This window comes from Camarhynchus parvulus, chromosome 17 (assembly GCF_901933205.1).
Source record: "Camarhynchus parvulus chromosome 17, STF_HiC, whole genome shotgun sequence".
Classification (NCBI taxonomy): domain Eukaryota; kingdom Metazoa; phylum Chordata; class Aves; order Passeriformes; family Thraupidae; genus Camarhynchus; species Camarhynchus parvulus.
In genome coordinates this window covers 3,780,060-3,798,910 of record NC_044587.1, presented here as the reverse complement: position 1 = coordinate 3,798,910, position 18,851 = coordinate 3,780,060, and the positions used below count along the sequence as shown (strand labels likewise).

Genomic DNA, 18,851 nt, shown 5'->3' with positions numbered 1-18,851 from the left:
GTGCCCCGAGCCTTCTACTCACATCGTCATCCTGCACGCTCAGGGGGATATCCAACATGCACATCTGCACGGGCTGCACCAGAGCCTTCTGCACGTTGAACAAAGGTTTAGCCTCCATCTTCCCGGGGATGGAGGGGCTGCTCATCCTCCTCCTCTCTCTCCTCCGCCGGGAGCAGGTCCAGCCCAGGCGGCGAAACCGATCGGAGATCTCTCTCTCTCTCCTTCTCTCTCCCAATTTTGTCAGCACATCTTTCCAACAGCTGCTGCTTCTGCCGCTCCTACGAGCTCTTATTTCCTCCCAGGCGAATCGAGGAGCCGCACCGGGAGCTGGGCGTGCGCGCCCGTCAGCAGCGCGCCCGTGTGCGCGCCCGTGTGCGGGGCTGGGGAAGCGGCGCCCGTTCCCTGCCTGCCCCCGCTCCCTGCCTGCTGCCCCCAGCTTCTCCTTCCTCCCGCGGTGAGCTGGGCTCGGCTCGGCCCCGCCGGGAGCTCCCCAGCCTCATCGGCATGCGTGGCACTCGCCGAGCCCGCGCATTGTCTCGGAGATGCACAACAGGTCCTGCCTGCTGCTGCTGCTGGGCTGTGATTGCGATCAAACCGCGTCTGCGGCGCTCACAGCGTTCCCCTCCGGCTGTTGTGACAGGCAAACAGGCAGAGCTGGAAGGATGAGAGGGTGTGAAACGGAGGGAGAATGAATGGTCGGAGCTGGAGCCTCCCCCTTTCTTCTCCCATCCCTGTTCTCCATTGTCAGAGGCAGGTTCAGCTCAGCGCCTTCCTGTGCTCCAAGGACCACAGTGAGGCTTAAATAATTCACAAGCAGAGTGCTGGGGAACCCTGTGGCACCGAGAATGCAGCATGGCACTGAGAGACCATCAGCGCTGGTGATCACTTCGTTTGTAGCACAATTGTGCGTGGATTTTGCCCAGGTGAGCATTCCCAGGTGCCTTTCCCACCAGAGAACCTGTGAATCCAAACTGGAGCTCTGCTAAAGGAAGCACGGTGCAAAATCGGGTGTGGAAATCGCCTTTTCACCAAGAGCAGCAGTGGAGCGGGTGTCTCAACATGAAGCAACTCGTGTTATCACCAGCAGACACAGATCACACGGGTGTTATTGCTCCCACAAACAGGAGGGAACCTGGGCCAAGCCCATGAGCCACCACCTCACCCTCAACAGCTCAGTGGCAGGGGGGACACCCAGGGTGTCTCTTCCCAGCGAGGACAGCAGGACAGGAGCAATTTGGTGGGTTCATCCATTCACACCCAACCAGGGGAGACACTGGGGCCAGCCACACACCCAACAGAGGGACCAGGGTGAAATGTCAATGAAAATCCCAGACAAACAGGAGTCGATGTCCTTACACTGCCCTTCTTGCAGGGCCCAGGACATAAACAGGATGGACAGATCCTGCTCCTCCTGGGCGCTTTTGCGTGGTTTTGGGGGTCACATTTTGACAAGCCTCTTGCAGGGCAAAGGTCTGGGATTGTGCAGCCTTTTCCCAGCTTTCCCAAAGGCAGCCGTGCCCGAGGCCGCAATCACAGAGCAGAGCCCCGCTGAGCCAGGCATTCCTGCGGCGTTAGGTAAGCCCGGCTTGGCAGAGCCCCGCTCAGCGCTAAGCCAGCGCCCGGGCTGACTCATCCGCGCAGGAGCCAGAGCCAAGAGCCGGGCTCAGAGGGGTCTCACACACTCACGGACCCTCCTGCCACTCGCAGTCAGAGCTGGGCCCCTTCCCAGCTGAGTGTGGGTCTGGTCCATCATTCCTGGGGGAAATGAAGGATGAGAAAACCAGCCCTGACACGCTGCAGGAATGGGAGCTAATGGGCAAGCCTGGAACGAGACCAAGTAGGGAAAAACTCATCATAAATAAAGTTTTAAGTGGAAATCAGGCAGATTTTTCATCCACCATATGGCTGAGATGAGCAGCAGCAAGGATGAGAAGGCAGCACTGCAGCAGCCCCAGGAATGGATTTGCAGGAGAGGAGAGAGGGGGGATCACAGCTGGAACATGTGGACAAGGCAAAATTTCCAGGGCCATGCCCCAGCTGCTGACTGAGAGAATTTTGGCAACTCTTTTCAGGGCAGAGAGGCAGTGCCCCAGCCCTGGAAACTCCCTGGCAGTCTCTGTCCTGCTCCTGGATGATTCCTTGGTGACTCAGAGCAAAGTGCATTCCCACGGAGGAACTGTCCCACATTTCACCAGCACCAAACCCTGCCCTCAGCACGGGCAGTGCCCTCAGCTCTGCTTCCAGGAAAGGTGATTCAAAGCTGTGCTTCAGCCCCAGCTCGGGTTACTCACCTGCCCGCAACCATCGGTCAGCAGAGCTTGGCTTTCCAACAACAACTCTCCAGTAACAAGCAGGGCTTGCTGAGCTGAGACTGCAGCTTCCAAACATCCTGAGAGGGACACAGATGTCACACTCAAGTGCCAGAGTCTCCACGGGCTACCGTTCCCAGGAACTCATCGTCCTGTTCAGCAGCTGATGTGTGCCATGGGGATGGGAATCTCTGCAGAGGTGGTGTGGAGGTGCAGGAGTCCCATCACCGGCTGGTTCCCTGGTTTCTAGGGCTTCCCTGGACTTCCAGGGCTAGGGACAGACTCAGAGGTTGTCACACAGCTCTGCCAGGGCTCAGTGTGCTCTGCTGCCCCCACTGACCCCCCCCACCTGGCAGTCATAAAGATGCCAAAAGGGACAATCCTTCTGGAAAAGTCACAAACCACACAGGCAGGCTGCAAAGGAAAGTAAAAGGGAGCAAGGAGAGTCCAAGGAGAGTCCCAGGAGGGACACCAGGCAAAGGAGCAGCAGCAGAGGCTGGAGAAAAGAAGAGATGATCCAGAGATCCATCCCAAACCAGCAGGAATGGGACACGGCGGATTGATGGGACATGGGAGCTGCTGTGCAGGGAATGCTTCGGTCAAAGGCAACCAGACAGATGTTGTGAGCATTCCTACAGCCCCAGAGATGCTGTGGAGCCTTCCCCTCCTCTGCTGGGCCAGCTCATGCATGCCCACCCACCAGAGTCCCCAGCACCAGCCCCAGCCACAGGGAGTGGAACAGACCCTCAGTGAGACAGCAGAGCGGCTCTGAACCCTTCCCACTGGGAATGGGGGTGGAACAGACCCTCAGTGAGACAGCAGAGCGGCTCTGAACCCTTCCCACTGGGAGATCTGCAGCAGAAACACAAAACAAAACCCCTCTGTCAAACCAGCCCAGACAGGATGATCCCACGCAGGTGTTTGAGCGACAGCTTCACCCTCCTGCTCCCCCAGCCTGGCTGACTGAGTGGGGATCCCAGATCTGCCAGCAGGAACCATCCCTGAGCAGGGAAAACAGGGGAGCCATCCCCTCTGGCACAGGACTGGGGTGCTGCTGCAGCCCCACAGGCTCCAGGGTGAGGGGAAATCTCCTCCTGGTGCTGCCTCTGGAGGACAGGGAAGCCCCAGCTCAGGCTCTGATGTTTCCCTGTTTCATCTCACTCTGGAGCTTCATTGTGCAGCTCCAGCTGAGCAGATAAAGCCCATCACAGGAGCTCAGTGCTTAGCAACCATTACTGGGAAAATACTGTTTTCCAGTAAGAGTCTTGGCAGGAACAGAGCAACTGCAGGGGAAATTCATTGCAATTCCTGTGCTGGGTGCATCCTGCTCCCAGCTGCTCTGCTGCTGCCCCAGGGAGAGAATGGCTCCTGCATTGGGACATGCAGCCATTCCTTAAGGTCCAAACAGCCTCTGTCACCCTGCAAAAACATCATTTTGAGCACCCCATGACTGAACCTCTGCACAGGTGGATGCAGCTTTCAGGGTTCATGCACAGGAACATTTTAGCACCCAAATGTTTTGGAACATTTGGGATGCTCCAAAAACCAGTGACCAACCTCTCCCATGGAGCTGGGCATTCCTGACACCCAGTGACTCACAAAGGAAGGCTGACTCCAATGCTTGATGTCGAGCATCAAAGACCTCCGCAAAATGAAAGAAATTCCCCAGGAATTACAATGGTGAGTTTGTTTTTCAAAGGAAATTGCGACTCCATGCCCAAACATCACAGCATCCTGCACCAGAGTGTGGTACTTGAGAGAAATGACACAAAACCTGCAGGTTTATTGTCACTGTGTGAGGCTGATAGAAAGGCAAAGGGGGAAAGAAAGGGCCGTGACAAGTAAATGGCAAATGGAAAATCCCAACAGCTCTTCCCTTTTGACACTTCTCAGTAATAGAAAGAGGAAATCTGGTTTCAAAACCACAGAAATCCCAACCAAAGAGCATTTCTCTGGAGAAATGTGGTGTTTACAGAAAGCCTGTGGGTAGGTTTAGAGAGGCAGACATGGAGATGGAGCCTGGTGGGACTTCCAGGAGACCATGTGCAGGTAGGATACCTAATTCTCAGTGAAAATCAAAATCACCTTGACATCCAAGAGGGGTTTCTAATGGGATATACACAAGCACCCACAACCTGTAACTAATTGTGGGAATAAATCCCATTGATTTGAATCTGTACCCTTGTTTTCAGGCATTTGTTTGGAGAAGCCACTGTCATTTTCCTCCCAGGAGGGAGCAGGCACAGCCCGTGCTGCACCTCACACCTCTGGAAAGCCTGTCTGGCATTCAGCATGCTGAATAACTTCCCCTGCTCCCCACAATAGATACATATGCAAAATTAATTCCCAATCAAGCCCATGCAAAGCATGAGACGGCCTTTTAATAGGTGCAGAGCAGCAATTACCAGCGTGGAGTGAAAGCCAACAAGCATTAAAGCAGGGGTGGGGGGAAAACCAATTAAGTTTCCTTGGGATTCCTCCACACATTTGCCACACACTTGAGGGATTTTCCATTTTCCACGCTCCCCTGGGGGCTGAGAGCATCCCCGTGGGGAGGGGGACACATGCCCTGCTGTGATGCCCGGGATGCAGCTCGGTTTCCATGGAGACTGTTGCCGCAGCAACGGGGCTGAGAGGATGCAAGGGTGTAGGAGCGTCGGGGGGTAGAACGGTCAGGACAGATGGAGATGAGAGATCTCTGCAGCCAGGGCTGGAACTTGGGGTTTATTGCAAAGGGCCTGGGCGCAGGGCCCTGCTGGGAGCTGCCAGCCACAGCTGGAGCAGGGCCCAGAGAAGAGAGGGGCAGAGAGTAAGAAGGGTAAGAGAGCGAGCTTTCTGTTACAGTACCATAAATCTTCTTCTGTGTTAAATATTCTAATTCTCACTAACCAATCTAGTACAAGATACAAATCCTACAGCATTTCCATACAGCCTATAAGAATCATTACATTACCATACTGGGTTACATTTTAAACCCTAAAAACTCCTCTTTGGGCCCCTTCTGCCAAGCTGTAGGGTCTGCTCTGACCCTTGGAGCTGTCTGCAAGCAGAGGGTGTTGTTCCATCAAAAGGGGATCACCTTCAGCTGGCCACACCATTGTTTTCCAGTTGTTCAGTAACTGAGGTATCTCAAAGCTTGCTTTCATTTCAATCTCACTTATAGATTTTATATTCTCAAAATCTTTTGCCAGGCAGTCATATTAATAAGGCTTTCCTGTTTCATCTTCCCCAACACAAGGGCACCAGGACCAGGGCTCCCGGCTGGGAAAGGGAGCAGAGGGAGCCCACAGGACACATTTCTGCTTCCCTGGACACATTTCTGCTTCCCTGAACGGCGAGGGAAGGGATCTGCCGCCCGCGATGCCCGGCTGAGCCCGGTGCCGGGGATGCCGAGCTCTCCCGGTGGGCACCGGAGGGAGCCGCGCTCGGGGCTGTCATGGCAACACTTCCCGGGGATTCCAGGGAGCTGCGGACGGAGATCAGGCTGGGAACAGCCCCGCAGCAGCCCCCGGGTGCGCAGAGCTGCTCCGGGAGGGGATTCCTGCCCTCCCACCGCGGCACAGCCGTGCCAGGAGCGCTCACACAGCGGGGAAGGAGCCGGTGTCCCTGGGCAGATCCCCACTCCCTCCTGCCCCCGTCCCAAGGGGCTCTGTGGACAGGACCACCCAGCTCCTTGCAGCGCATGGCTGCTCCCACCACCCTTCCTGGCTCACCCCAGGATGGTTTCCCAGCAGGCTGAGCCCTTTCAGTGACAGCTCCACCTGCAGCACACGGGGAGACCCGGGCGTGGCTCTGCTGCCGGGAAATCCCTGGCGCAGGGCTCACACCTGCTCCGTGCCTGCATCGCTGGGCTGGCTGTGCTCTGCCCCCCTTCCCAGGCTGGGCACACACCTCAGCCTTCGGAGCTGGCACTGCAGGACCATGGCACAAACTGCCACGCGACCCCTGCAGCTCCAAACCTAAGGAAAACCTCACCATTTCCCCAAACACCTGCCTGCCAGGGCAGCCTGCAGCACAGGCAGGCTGGGGACAGGGATAAGCTCCCAAATGCCAGCACATCCTGTCCCTCCAGGGCCCGCTCTGGACACTGACCTGGCAGGGACCAGGTGGGCACAGCACAGGTGACAGCAAGGCACAGCCGTGCCCAGGCCAGCCCAGCAGCAGGACCAGCTGCTTCCACTGCAAATGCCACTGCTGGAGAAGAGAAAGATGCCAGGGGGAGCACAGAGCTGGGGGTATCAGCGAGCCAGGACAATCCCCAGTGTCACCCATGGGATTCATCCCATTTTTCCACAGGGACTCATCCCACCTGCCAGCAGGCCAGGGCAGCAGCTCTGTGTGGCAGGAGCAGGCTGGCAGCAAGGCCAGGGCACCTCTGTGGGCACCAGAGCTGGTGCCCGGCACACTCTGCAGTATTTACCAGACATGGGGCGCCCACTGATTCCCCCAGCTGGCCGAGCCCCCAGCACCAGGCAGGGCTGTTCCCTTCAGCACACTTTCCAGGGCTCAGCTGGAGCTGAAACAAACCCAAAGGACGAGTTCCAGTCCGCCCAGCCCTGCGGCTTGCTCTCAGGGTGCTCTCTGGCACAGCCCAGCCCCTCACGTGCTGTAACCCACACCTCCCATGGCCAGGGGGTTATCTGCACATCCACACCTCTGCTCCTGGCACACAGCGAGCCCCGGGCTCCAGAGACAACAGACACAGCTCTGGCAGCCTGCAGGTTCCCAGCCCTGCGCCCCGAGCCAAGGGCTCTCCCAGTTCTCCCTCTTCGCCCTGTTCTGCAGCCTCCAGGGGTTAAAGAAGCCTCCACCACGTGCGGTGCCCTCTCTGGCAGCCAAGGGGATGGGAAACACTTTTTGCACGGCCGGATTGCTGAAGCAGGTTGATTTCTCTGAAGTTTCCCTGCTGCTCCCCACCCTCGCACTGTGACAGTGAAGGTTCCATGGCTTTCCTTGTGCAGAGCTCTCCCTGCCGGCTCAGACCCGGAGAGAGGCATTCCAGCCGGGAATCCCCTGCGGGAGGGCAGGGACAAGGCAGGGAGGGGCTGAGCAGAGCCCGGGGCTGCCAGCTCGGGTGCGGACAGCCCAGAGAGCACAAAGACCCTTCCTGAGCTCCCCGGGGCTGTGGCCAGTGCTGCCCCTGTGCAGTGCCACGTGCAGGGAGGGGCTGGGAGCCTGCTGCGTGCTGGGGACAGCAGCTGGGAGCTGCCTTTGCAGCACAGAAATTCATGAACGAGCCCGTCCTGCCGAGCTGCTGACGTTACTGACAGCAGAGGGGAGGGCAGAGCCCCCAGGCATTGCAGAGCAGCGCCTGCTCTCAGCTCCAACCCCGTGCCTGGGAGCAGTGTCCAAGCACTCCTGGAGCTCTGGGGCTGTGCCCATTCCCAGGGCAGCCTGGGCAGTGCCCTGCACCCTCTGGGGGAAGAACCCTTCCCTGATGTGCAACCTAAATCTTCTCAGCCCAGCTCCAGCCATTCCCTCGGGTGCTGTCAGTGGTCCTCAGAGAAGAGAGGTCAGAGCTGGCCCTCGTGAGCAAAGTGCACACCTCAGTGTCTCCTTCTCTCCAGCCAAAAAGCCAAGTGCCCTCAGCCACTCTTCAGATGGCCCCACTGGAGCCTTCACCATTTTCTTTGGAAAATGCTCTATCTCCATAGAGATCTCCACAGATAGGGAGTGATATCTGAAGTTTTGTCTTCGCTTTGTTCAAGCCAAAACCGCTGAATTTGACGCGAAATCCATTTTTACAGAAGCAAGGATTTCCAGTTCTAGGCCTTCAGGAAGGAATTTGGTCCAAACACTTTCCAATAGCTTTACATCCTTTTTTTTCCTTATTTCCAGGAGGCCCCAGCAGCATGGGGGACACCAGGGAGGGGGCAGCACATCCCCCCTTCAGCAGCCCTGGCCACACAGCCCTGCTGGGCTGGCGCTGTAAATGGGATGAGGCTCATTCCCAGGGGCCCTGCATTGATTTCCGTTGCCTGACGACAGGAAAGCTTTATAATCCTATTAACTAAACACCCTTCCAGGCAGCACTGGGAAGAGTGCAAAGGGGACTTGTGTAAGCAGTCAGAGCCACCCTGTGCAGCATCCAGCCCCAGGAAATGCCCCAAATGCCCCCAAAATGCCCCAAAAAGCTGGGTTGTGACACCCACAGTGGCCAGAGAGGGGTCAGTGTTGGCCAGCACAAGGAAAATTTGGAAAGATTTGGAAAATTTCGTGGATCCCACCATTCAGGACCGTGGCTGTGCTCCTGCTCCTTCAATTCAGGACCACGGTTGTGTCCCTCTTCTCTGTCACTCAGCATAATGACTGTGTCCCTGTTCCTTCAATTCAGGGACATGGCTGTGCTCCTGTTTTCTGCAATTCAGGACCATGACTGTGACCCTGTTCCTTCAATTCAGGGACATGGCTGTGACCCTGTTCCTTCAATTCAGGGACATGGCTGTGACCCTGTTCTCTGTAATTCAGGGACATGGCTGTGACCCTATCCCCCCAATTCAGGGACATGGCTGTGACCCTTTTCTCTGTCACTCAGGACCATGGCTGTGTCCTTGTTCCTTCAATTCAGGACCATGGCTGTGCTCCTGTTCCCTGCAACTCAGGGACATGGCTGTGCTCCTGTTTTCTGTAATTCAGGGAATGGCTGTGCCCCTGTTCCTTCAATTCAGAACCATGGCTGTGTCCCTTTTCTCTGTCACTCAGGACCACGGCTGTGTCCCTGTTCCTTCAATTCAGAACCATGGCTGTGTCCCTGTCCCCTGCAACCCAGGACATGCAGCATTGCCCAGGTGTGCCCAGGCTGTTCCTGCCTGCCCTGGCCTTTGCCAACCCCCCTGGCTGCCCGTTGTGATTCACACCAGGGGTGTCCCAGCCCCGGGAGCTGTGGAACACTGCCAGAGGGACAGGCAGCAAACACCGGGTGGGAAATGCGCTGCGGAATGGAGCCAGCGGGGCTGAAGGAGCAGGGCAGGGCAGCTGCCGGGCATTTCAAAGGGACCTGCTGGCTGTGTCAGGGATGACCTCGACCTCCCCGGAGCGCTTTGCAGGGTTTGCTTCCTGCCGCCAGCCCCGGGTGTTTGTTTATGGCAGGGGAGTGGGAATGGAGTGGGACTGCACGGAAAAGGAAAGATTAAAAGGGACAGCGGAAGTCCCGAGAAGGCCATGAGGAGAGCAGGCTCACACGGCCACATCCTGAATCCCAGCACAGCATCACCCCCAGGCTGTGCCAGCCACCCGCACGTCCCCTCCAGGCTGCCTGGAGTGCTCCTCCAGTGATCCCCCCAACAGCACTGCCCAGCCTGCAGCAATGCCTGCACCACACCCCACCCAGCTTCTCTCCTCCCCTTCTCTTCTGGACCCCACAGGAAGAGTGGGGCCTGATCTGCAGTGCCATCCCACATGTTCTGACATCTCACAGCTCTGCCACCACATCTAAAGCTTCTGGTTTTCTCCAGGGCAGGACAGACCAAGGAAAGGCTTCTCCACCCTCTCTGACCCATCAGGCCACCACTGCACCCCTTCCTTTTCTCCAGCCCCTTCACCCTGCTTCCCTTTTCTCCCATCTTTGGGACGTCTCTGCAGGCAGGCTGGTGAAGGACGCTGAATTCCAGCTGCACCGATTCCCTGTGAGGCTCTCAGCTCCAAGCTCAGGAGCCCTGAAGGGCACAGCAAACCCCGCGGGGGCTGTAAATCCGTGCAGGGGATGAACTCCCGCTGCACTGCGGGGCCTCGAGGGGGCAGAAACTCTGTGATCCTGCAGCACCGAGCTGCCTTTGGCGTCAGCTGACGCCTCCAAACCCCCAAACGCTGCCCTGGACCCGCGGCCAAGGCATGAGGACCAGGGATGTCAGCACAGACAGCGGGAATCCACCGGGACACCCGCGGGGCCTTGGGAGCCGAGAGGTCCCCAGGAAACCCGGCCTCCTAAAAACGCAAATCCTCGAGGAAAACAGGCGGGTGGGCCCCAGCCTGGTCACACGGGCTGCGGGGTGATCCCATCGGGAAAAGCTGTCAGCATCTGCAGGCTCCGCCAGCGCATCCCGCGCAGCCGGCGCCGGGCAGGGCGGGATGGGTTCGGTTCGGGAGCAGCCAAAGAGCTGGCAGCAGCTGGCACGGCTGAATGCCAGGGCTGTGCCAGCCCCGGGCGCTGGAAGGCGCTACTGGAGCGACACCGGCGGCGCGGATGCGACAGCGGCTCTGCCGGGCGGCCCCGGGAAAGGTCACGGCCGGTTCCCCGCTGGTCACAGACTGCTGGGGACAGCTGGGACACGGCTGGGCTGGTGACAGCGGCCACCGGCACCAAAGGGAACGCGGGATCAGGGGTTGCTTTTTATAGGAAGGACGCGGTGATTGACGCGGCCTTGCTGGGGTCTCCCACGGCGGCTGCGGGGCTGGAGCCGAGATCCCCGAGGATGGAGCTGAGATCCCCGAGAATGGAGCTGAGATCTGCAGGGATGGAGCCGAGATCCCCCCAGGACGGATCTGTGTCACTCAACACACACACGGCCCCTCCTGGCCGAGCAGTGCCCGCACACCGAGCTCTGTTGTCCCAGCACAGCCCAGTTTGGCGAGCTGGCCTTTGCCAGGGAGCGGGACTCTGGCTCTGTCCCCGCTGCCATCCCCGCTGACCCTTCCCAGCGTTGGGGAAGGGAACCCACGGCAATAACTCATCGGGAAAACAACAGTGCCATCTGCTGCACGGCCCCGCCGGGCCCCGGGCAGCCCTGGCCGGCCCACGCAGGGTCACAGAGCCTGGCAGTGCCACCGGGCACGGCACAGCCCCGGGCAGCGCCATCACAGGAGCCCCACAGCTGTCCCGGTGGATGCCACAGCTGGATGGCCCCTGGTGTGCACAGACAGCACAGGACAGCAGGATGAGAGGCAGAGCAGAACGTGCTGGAGCCCATCTAGTGACTGCAGAGTGTGAAGGACATGGAGGAGGGAATGGACTCACTTGGCAAACGCAGGCAGAACCCCTCCTTCTCTATCAGCCCCTGGAGCTGAGACCCATCTTCCATCCTCTCCACAGGCAAGGGGAGGGGGAAGCAGCCCCTAAAACTCACCAAGACTTGCTGAGCTCCTTCACACCATCCTGGGCATCTCCTCTGGAGAGAAATCCCAGATCCTGGCACTCAGCGCTGTGCACTCCCCCAGCTGTGCTGCATCACCCCGATATCCCAGGGAAACTCCGGGTGGTGGGGGCACCTGGGAGAGCAGGGCCAGCCTGAGGGAGCTGGCAGCAGCTCCTCTGCCCCTCCAGGCTCAGCACCTGAGTGCAGTTTCCAGCTGACCAGCCCTGCCCCACGAGTGGCGGCAGCTTGGTGGCAGGTGAAGCAGTTTCCCTGCACACACTGCCTGGAAAGCGTGCTGGCATCCTCGTCAGATGGGTTGCTATAGCAATGGGAAAGGTATCAGAAGCAAAATCCATCTTGATGGATAGTGCAGATTGCTCTGGAGATCACCACCTGAGATGAGAAGCCCTGATTGCCCTGATCAGGTCCAGCAGTCAGGCACCATTTAGGGAATGACAGAGTGAAAACACTACGAGGAGATGAAAAACACAACCCCAAAGTCCTGAAAAGCCCCTCATTTCTCCACTGAGCAAACTGGCTCGGAGATAACCCACTGCACCGAGCTAGGGGATGTCAGATCCATCATTACAACATCCCAGAGATTTATTCTGGAGCCTGCAGCAGTCGCTGCATCCTCTGCTCATGTCTGATCAGCCCAGGCACACAGACTGGGGCTGTGTGAGTGGGAGCTCCAGATGGAGCGGCAGAGCCATGCCGAGGAGGGACTCTGCATCCCTCCACCTGCCGCCTCCCGGCCCCTGCTGCCAGCTGGACCCTCCCTCGCTGTCACTTGTTGCCAGCTCGCCCCCCTGCCCCTGCAGGGCAGCACCAAGGGTTAACCCCGAGCCGCTGGAGCCGCTTCAGACGCTGGGGGCAGATGAAAGGGAAGAGACGGCGAATGCTGAGCTGAGCTGCCTCCTGCCCCCAGCCAGCCCAAGGCTGCTCATCCACCATCTGCTCCCTTCTCCCGCCCAAACGGCCAGAGAGGGACAGAGGGGATGAGCCTGCAGCCCTGGGAGCTTGGCTCAGGATGGAAGCCACCTCCTGACCCAGCTCAAGAGCAGGTTTCTGTTTTAAAGGCTGAAATTCAGCCTTGCACGTGAGCCTTGGCTTTCACATGTCGGGACACCTGGAACAACACACCTGCAGCACTCAGAGATGAAAAAACCTCCCTGTTTGCTCAGCTTATTTACTTTGCAACACTCAGTTTTAGCAGTTGTTTGTGTGGGTCTTTCCCTTAGCAACCAGGGAGAGGAACGTTTACAAGGCATGAAAAATGTAGCTGTGCAGCCCTCAGAACTGGCAGGGTGCGGCTGCAGCTGGAAATTCCTCTTAACTGGTAGCCACAAACAACGGGACCTCAATGAATTGCACCCCTTAAAAGGCAGAGTGGCTCATCCCCTTCAGCAGGAGGAACCAGGACTTTAAACCTCTGCTCTCCACCCACGCAGGATCCCGGGCTTGGAACAAATATCTCTACTTGCCTCAGTTTACCCATATAAAATATACCTACAAATAAATATATAAAATGGGGTGAGCATGAAAACGTGACAGGAAGACTAAAGCTGAGAGCTTAATGCAAAACATTCTGTAGGATGCCACGTGCAGTCACCAGCCTGGGAGGCTCTGAACATCTTTTTCCAGACAACCTTACACATTTAATTTTTTGCATCTCCCAGCAAGATCAATCTTCCCACTCCATAATGACAGAAAACTCACATTCATGACCCCAGGCAGGGTCAGGACCCAAACTCCAGTATTTTTGTTGCCAGTTCCCTTTTCCAAAGGGACATTCCGCCATCCAGCACACACTGGTGTGGCACTAGGGCCTGCCTCACACAGGTGCCCCCAAGAGAGCTCATTCAACTTTTTAATTGGCCTGGACCAAGGTGAGTGAGGCTCAGACCACAGAGACCCACAGGGTGCAGGAGGCAGCTCTGGAACGCACATGTTCCAGTCCAAAAATGGATCCCAGCCCACTCCTCCAGCACAGCATCAGCCCTTCCCTCTATTCATTTCTGGTCTCCAAGGAGCCATTGCTGCCCACTTACATTCCCAGCACCCCCAAGGGCAGCAGCACAGCCCCCCCTTCCCAGGGATGGGACCAAACCTCAGAAGAAGAGAAAGTAAAAAGTCAGAGGAGCATCAGGACCAAACCCAGAGTCATGCTCTGGTGCCACCCCCAAATTTCATCCCTTTGCTTCATCCTCCCCTACCCCAAAAGCACCAGGGGGTTTGGGAGCGCAGAGCTTTAGCCCACCTTAGGTTTTTTGGCCTCATAAACACACCAGGCAGAGACAAGGGAGCTGCTGATGGCCCCTGGCCTGAGGGGTGCCAGGGGAGCCGACCCTGGCTGGGCACAGCAGGCAGCAGCGCCGGCGGCATCGCGGCACCGCGGCTGCTGCAGCATCGCAGCGCCCTCAGAGCCTGTCCCAAACCGCGTCCCTCTCCTTCCCCATCCTTCAGCTCCTCTCCTCACAGCCCCATTAAGCATTATACAAACAGAAAGCGAAAAAATCAAGAGAAAAACATCGAAAAACAGACTTCCCCCCGCTCCCCGGGCAAAGCTGCTGCGTCTCCTCCGCCAAAGCCCCCGCTGCAGACCGGGGGGCCGGGGCTGCTGGCACGGACAGCGACCCCGGCCCCAAGAGGCAGCAAGGGACGGACATCTGCAGCTACAGAGCCCGGCGAGCCCCGGCAGAGCCCCCCGGCTCCGCGTCCCCATCGGTCACAGCCGCGGACACGCGTGGGCCGCCCCGAGCCCCGTGCGCCGAGGGCTCTGCAGGGAACCGAGCCCGGCAGCACCGCAGCGACCCGGGGCAACGCGGGGGGGACAGAAGCGGCGGTGCCCCTCGCACTCACCTGGCTGTCGATCATCATCGTGCCCCGCTCATAGCCCCAGCGCCGCCGGGGCTGCGGTGCCGCCGGTGCGGGGCCGCGCTCAGCGCCCCGCCGCGCTGCCCGGCGGCCGGGGGCGATGCTCCGAGCCGGCCATGGGGCCCCGCCGGCCCCGCCGAGCCGCCAGCGCCGAGCGCCGAGCGCGGCCGGGAGAGCCGAGCTGGGGCGGGGGCGGGAGCGGGGCGGGAACGGGAGCGGAGCGGGGCGGGAACGGGAACGGAGCGGAGTGGGGCGGGAGCGGAGCGGGGCGGGAACGGGAACGGAGCGGAGCGGGGCGGGAACGGAGCGGGGCGGGCTCGGCTCCGCCACCGGCAGGGAAGGGGCGGCTCCCGGCTCCTCCACCGGGAGGGGGGCGCGTCTGCAGCGGGGACAGCGGGGACACCTCACTGGTGTCACCCGGGACACCCCTTGGCTTTTTGGGGTTGTTTTCCCCCGGGAGCCGTGGGAAGGCACCGTGCAGACCCCGCTGCGTGCGGTACAAACAGGAGAAGAGCTTGGGACAGACCCCGCCGGGCTGTCCCGCTCGGGAGGAGAGGACAAACAGGGGGCCAGGGCATCACACGGAGCCCCGGCTGCTCCTCCCCGTTGAGCCCGGCACCGAAACGGGGCACGGGGGGATCCCCGGAGCCGCGGGAGCTCGGTGTGTGTGCGCGAGATGGGAGCCAGCGGGGTTGCCCTGGAAACAGCTCCGGTGCCCGTGGTTTGTCATGATGAGGCCGATGACATGAGCCATGACAGCGACGGCAGGAGGAGAAGGAGCCGGGAGAAGGCTGAGCCAGACCATGGCCGAGCGCTCCAGCCGCTGCAGGGCTGGTCCTGGGCACCAACACCCCAGCAGGCACCCTGCTCTCTGCAGGGTCACAGTGAGCGACAAGGGACAGCCCAGCGCACCTGCCCGTGCCGCTCCTCCGTGGCTCCGGGCCAGCTGAACCAGCAGCTCCGGCCGGGGAGGGCAGCCAGGAAAGGAATAGGTGCTGCCAGGGCTCTGCCTCTGGCACTAGATGCTGCTACGGAGCAACATCGCTCTAATTATAGTAACGGTGTCGGTGAGAAACACAGTGAGAAAAACACGCACGTCAAAAGGTCGAGAACGGTGTGATTTGCTGCTGGCAAAACTCGCTAAAAGCCACACCGGAATCAAGCACTTTTTAAATGTAATTTGTACTCATCCGGCTCGCTTTAAATTGGCTGGGGGTTCAGCAGGGGAGCAGGGGGATGATGTGGGCATACAAGCAGTGGGGATTTGTGGTTAAAACTGCCTTTTTACTCCCAAGGCTTTACACTAGTTTTACACAAAACAGCGACATTTGGTGGATCTGTGTTCAAGCTAAATATAGCACAGGAGAAGTCACGTCAGTACAGCAACACTCGTGGGGAAAGGAGGGAGTCTGGTGGGCAGGCAGACATTCAAATGTCACTCTTCAGATGGGTTTTTCAAGTGATGCTTCCCTAAATCATTCGATTGTGTGGAGCAGAACTCCAGGGTTGGGGATTTACCGTGAGTAAAGTACAGCCCAGCCCACTCCTGTAAGTCCTGCTCCAGTTCCTGCTGTCCCCAGAACAGCCTGTCACTGTCACTGGAGAGCAGCTGTTGCTCTGTGTGTGTCACCCCTGGGGTCCCACGGGGACTTGCTGGGGCAGGAGGTGAACCAGAGCAGGTGGGATTCAAGTGAGAAAATAACAACCTTGGTGCTAAGAGCTGCCCTTTGAGATTGGAGCAAATCCCCACTGAGTGCAAACAGAGAACAAGAGACAGAGACAGTCCCTCCCTCCCCTCAAAAAGCTGAACAGGTGAGACAAAGGGCAGGGGAGTGAACCCAGCTCCCATCCCTCCAGCTCCTCTCCACCACCAGCTGCATGAAGGCAGCCGGGTGCACGTGGCTCCTGCACAAGCTGGTTTTGTGCAGGGAACGTGTGACTGATGTTCTTACCCCCTCTGCTCAAAGATCATCTCATTTCCGTGCCCCACAGGCACAGATCTCACCCACAGAGGGTTTGACTAAGCCAGTCCTTTCATAACTGCTGCTGTGTGGCACAAAATGACATTTCTGGTCAAAACTGTCAGGGAGCATCACCTGTGGGAGGGTTATGGGAAATCCAAACCAGAGAGGAAAAGGGTCTGGCTAAGTGGAAATGATTCTTGTCCTATCAGTGGGGAGAGCAAGAGGAGCAGAGTCTGGCCCCACCTCAAATCATATTCAGTGCTGGAAGTTTCCGTTTCACACCACACAGAGAAATTTGCCCTTTGGGGGTGGATGCACTGGGCAAGACAGCAGCAGGGAGAAGCAAAGAAACAGCCTGTCAGATGGGTGCTTAAATTAGAGGCACTATGAATGATGAGTCTGTTCCAGCTGAGCAGAGAGGGATGGAAGGGAAAAGGGGCCCTTGGGAAGGCAACAAGCTGCTGCTCTGAGGCTGGGCTGAGGGCTTGAGTGGGAAATACCTTGAGAGCACAATCACACCTCTAGGCAGTGGGGTTTATTTACGTGTGGTGATTCAGCTTTCATGCAGTTCCCTGCGTTTCTAAGTCCAAATTCCTTTGGCACAAGAACACGTAAGACAAGATCGTCCCCCGTGGTGAGAGTGGCACTGTGCTGCCCTCCTACCACGTGCCTCAGTTTCCCCGCTGTGCACTGGCTGTGGGTGGGGAATGCACACCAGAAAGCAGGTGCTGGTGAAGCTCCCACAGTGCACACGAGCCTCAGGCTGCACAGTCCAAACTGGGAGAAGGAAAGCTGGCTGCTGCTGCTGGGGGAAGGGGATTAATCAGCAGGAGATGACAGCAGAAGTCCAGCCTTTCATTAATTACAGGAGGGCACGAGCTGATTCAGGGAGCAGCTCCCACACAGCGCTGTGGGTTTGTTTTTTTTTTCTGCAGACATTTTCTCCTCTCCCTGGAGGCACCAGGAGTTTTGTAGGTGCCGCTTCAAACCACAGCCCCGCGGAGCAGAACTGTGTCACACAACACAAGCCATTCCCCTGGGGAGGAGCTGCAGGCCTGCCAGGAAAATAAACATGTTTGGCGCACAAACCAGGCCATTATGGTGTCAATCAGAGGGCTGAGGATGCAGCCAAAAGGCAGCTCAGATGCACAGCTCAGACCAAGCCCTTCACAATTTGTTCAAAACAGGTACCCCAGAAACACAGGCCACCCTCTGTCACCCATCATCTGTGCTGCAGAAATTCCTGTCACAGAGGATTTATGAGAATCTGCACAGGAATCCAATAATTAATGTGGCAGAATGAAGCGCTGTGGCTGCAAACCCCGAGCAATTTCCAGCAGAATTAACCATAAAGGGAACTGGCCATTGCCACAGCTGGTCTATGGATTTGTGGCTGCTGTTGAACTTCATGTTTTTCTTGGAATCTGAGTACTTTTCTACAAGGTCTAGCCCAGCCCAGCCACGTACTGACACCAGGAGATAAAATTATCTGCCTTGACTGGACAGTTCCTTCTGGCTGGTAAAGAATCCATATGCATATATGTATAATTAGCATAATGAGAACCCAGTTTCAGCATGGCCTTGAGGCACTAACTCATTTAACAAATAAGAAACAGACAGTATTAGTCCTGGCTGGTTGGAAATGTATTTTTTTTGAAATATTTAGATAAGTATTTTTCCTCACCATTTTTGCTTAGGTGAGGCACCTGGTTACCCAAAATACATAGCAGGGGCTTCAGTTCTGGTTTTGTTATGTAAAGCAGCATCTTCCTCCTGCACCACATCACTAAGAACAGTCTGGAGAAAATGTAATAAAGACCCTTTGCTGGATTAAGCACCAATCAGCCAACCCAGCTGCCGCTGGGGCTTTGGGGCTGGAGGTATTTCAGGTACCTTATCTATATTATGGGTCCGTGAAAGCTTTTCTAATTAGTCTTCTGGAAGATGAAATGCCTGCAATGACAGTGGCAAGTGCCATTTCCAGCCTGCTCACAGGACTGAAATGGCTCGTTAAGTCATCTGCAATCAGTGGTGGGGCCCTAAAGCTTTGCATACTTGATTCCCTGCCATACAGCAATTTTCTAATGTGAAGAGAAGCAGGAACAGTCAGGCACCTCTTCCCTATTTTCCCTCTCTCTGCCAAATTAGCTTTTTTTTTTTTCCTCTCTTTTTTTATTTTTTCCTCCCCCAAGCTGTTCCCTTAGAAACAGCCAGCTCACCCTTTCACCCTGCTCCTCCTCTCCCTGCAGCTCCTGTGGCCTCTCTGCTGCTCCCTCATAGAAAACAGGGACTGAGGTGCCCAGCCCTTCTGCAGCACAGGGAGATGATGTTTGTGGCAGCCCTGCTGTGACAATGGAGGTGGCACAGGCACCCCTGGGCTGTGACCTCAGCTGCTCACCCCAGGGAGCTGCCAGGCTCTGAACGCCTGCTTCAGCTCCTCAGCACATCCAGGGAGAGGAAATGGTAACCCCAGCTCCAGGCTGAACTCCCAGCTCCTCCAGAGCATTTCAGTGCGGAATGAAATTATCCTGTTTGCTGGAAAGGCATCAGCTCGTGCTGTCAGCTCCAGCAGCTCCTCGCCAACTTATTTCACAGAGCTCAGAAAAATTGGAAAGGGGCTGAAGCAATGG

The 18,851-nt window shown here is 57.5% G+C and overlaps 1 protein-coding gene across 2 annotated transcripts in view; it reads right to left on the bottom strand.

Annotated features, from left to right (window-relative positions):
* Positions 1-14,339, bottom strand: part of RALGDS (ral guanine nucleotide dissociation stimulator) — a 55,481-nt gene extending 41,142 nt beyond the window's left edge. Inside the window, exon 1 of one of the 2 annotated variants that reach the window (XM_030961247.1) lies at positions 14,243-14,339. In XM_030961247.1, the coding sequence (XP_030817107.1) occupies positions 14,243-14,260 (18 nt within the window). In that variant the 5' untranslated portion in view covers positions 14,261-14,339. Of the gene's footprint in view, positions 1-22; positions 548-14,242 lie in introns of those variants that run through there. The other variant, XM_030961245.1, reaches the window with a different exon arrangement.
* Positions 14,340-18,851: the final 4,512 nt, after the last annotated feature.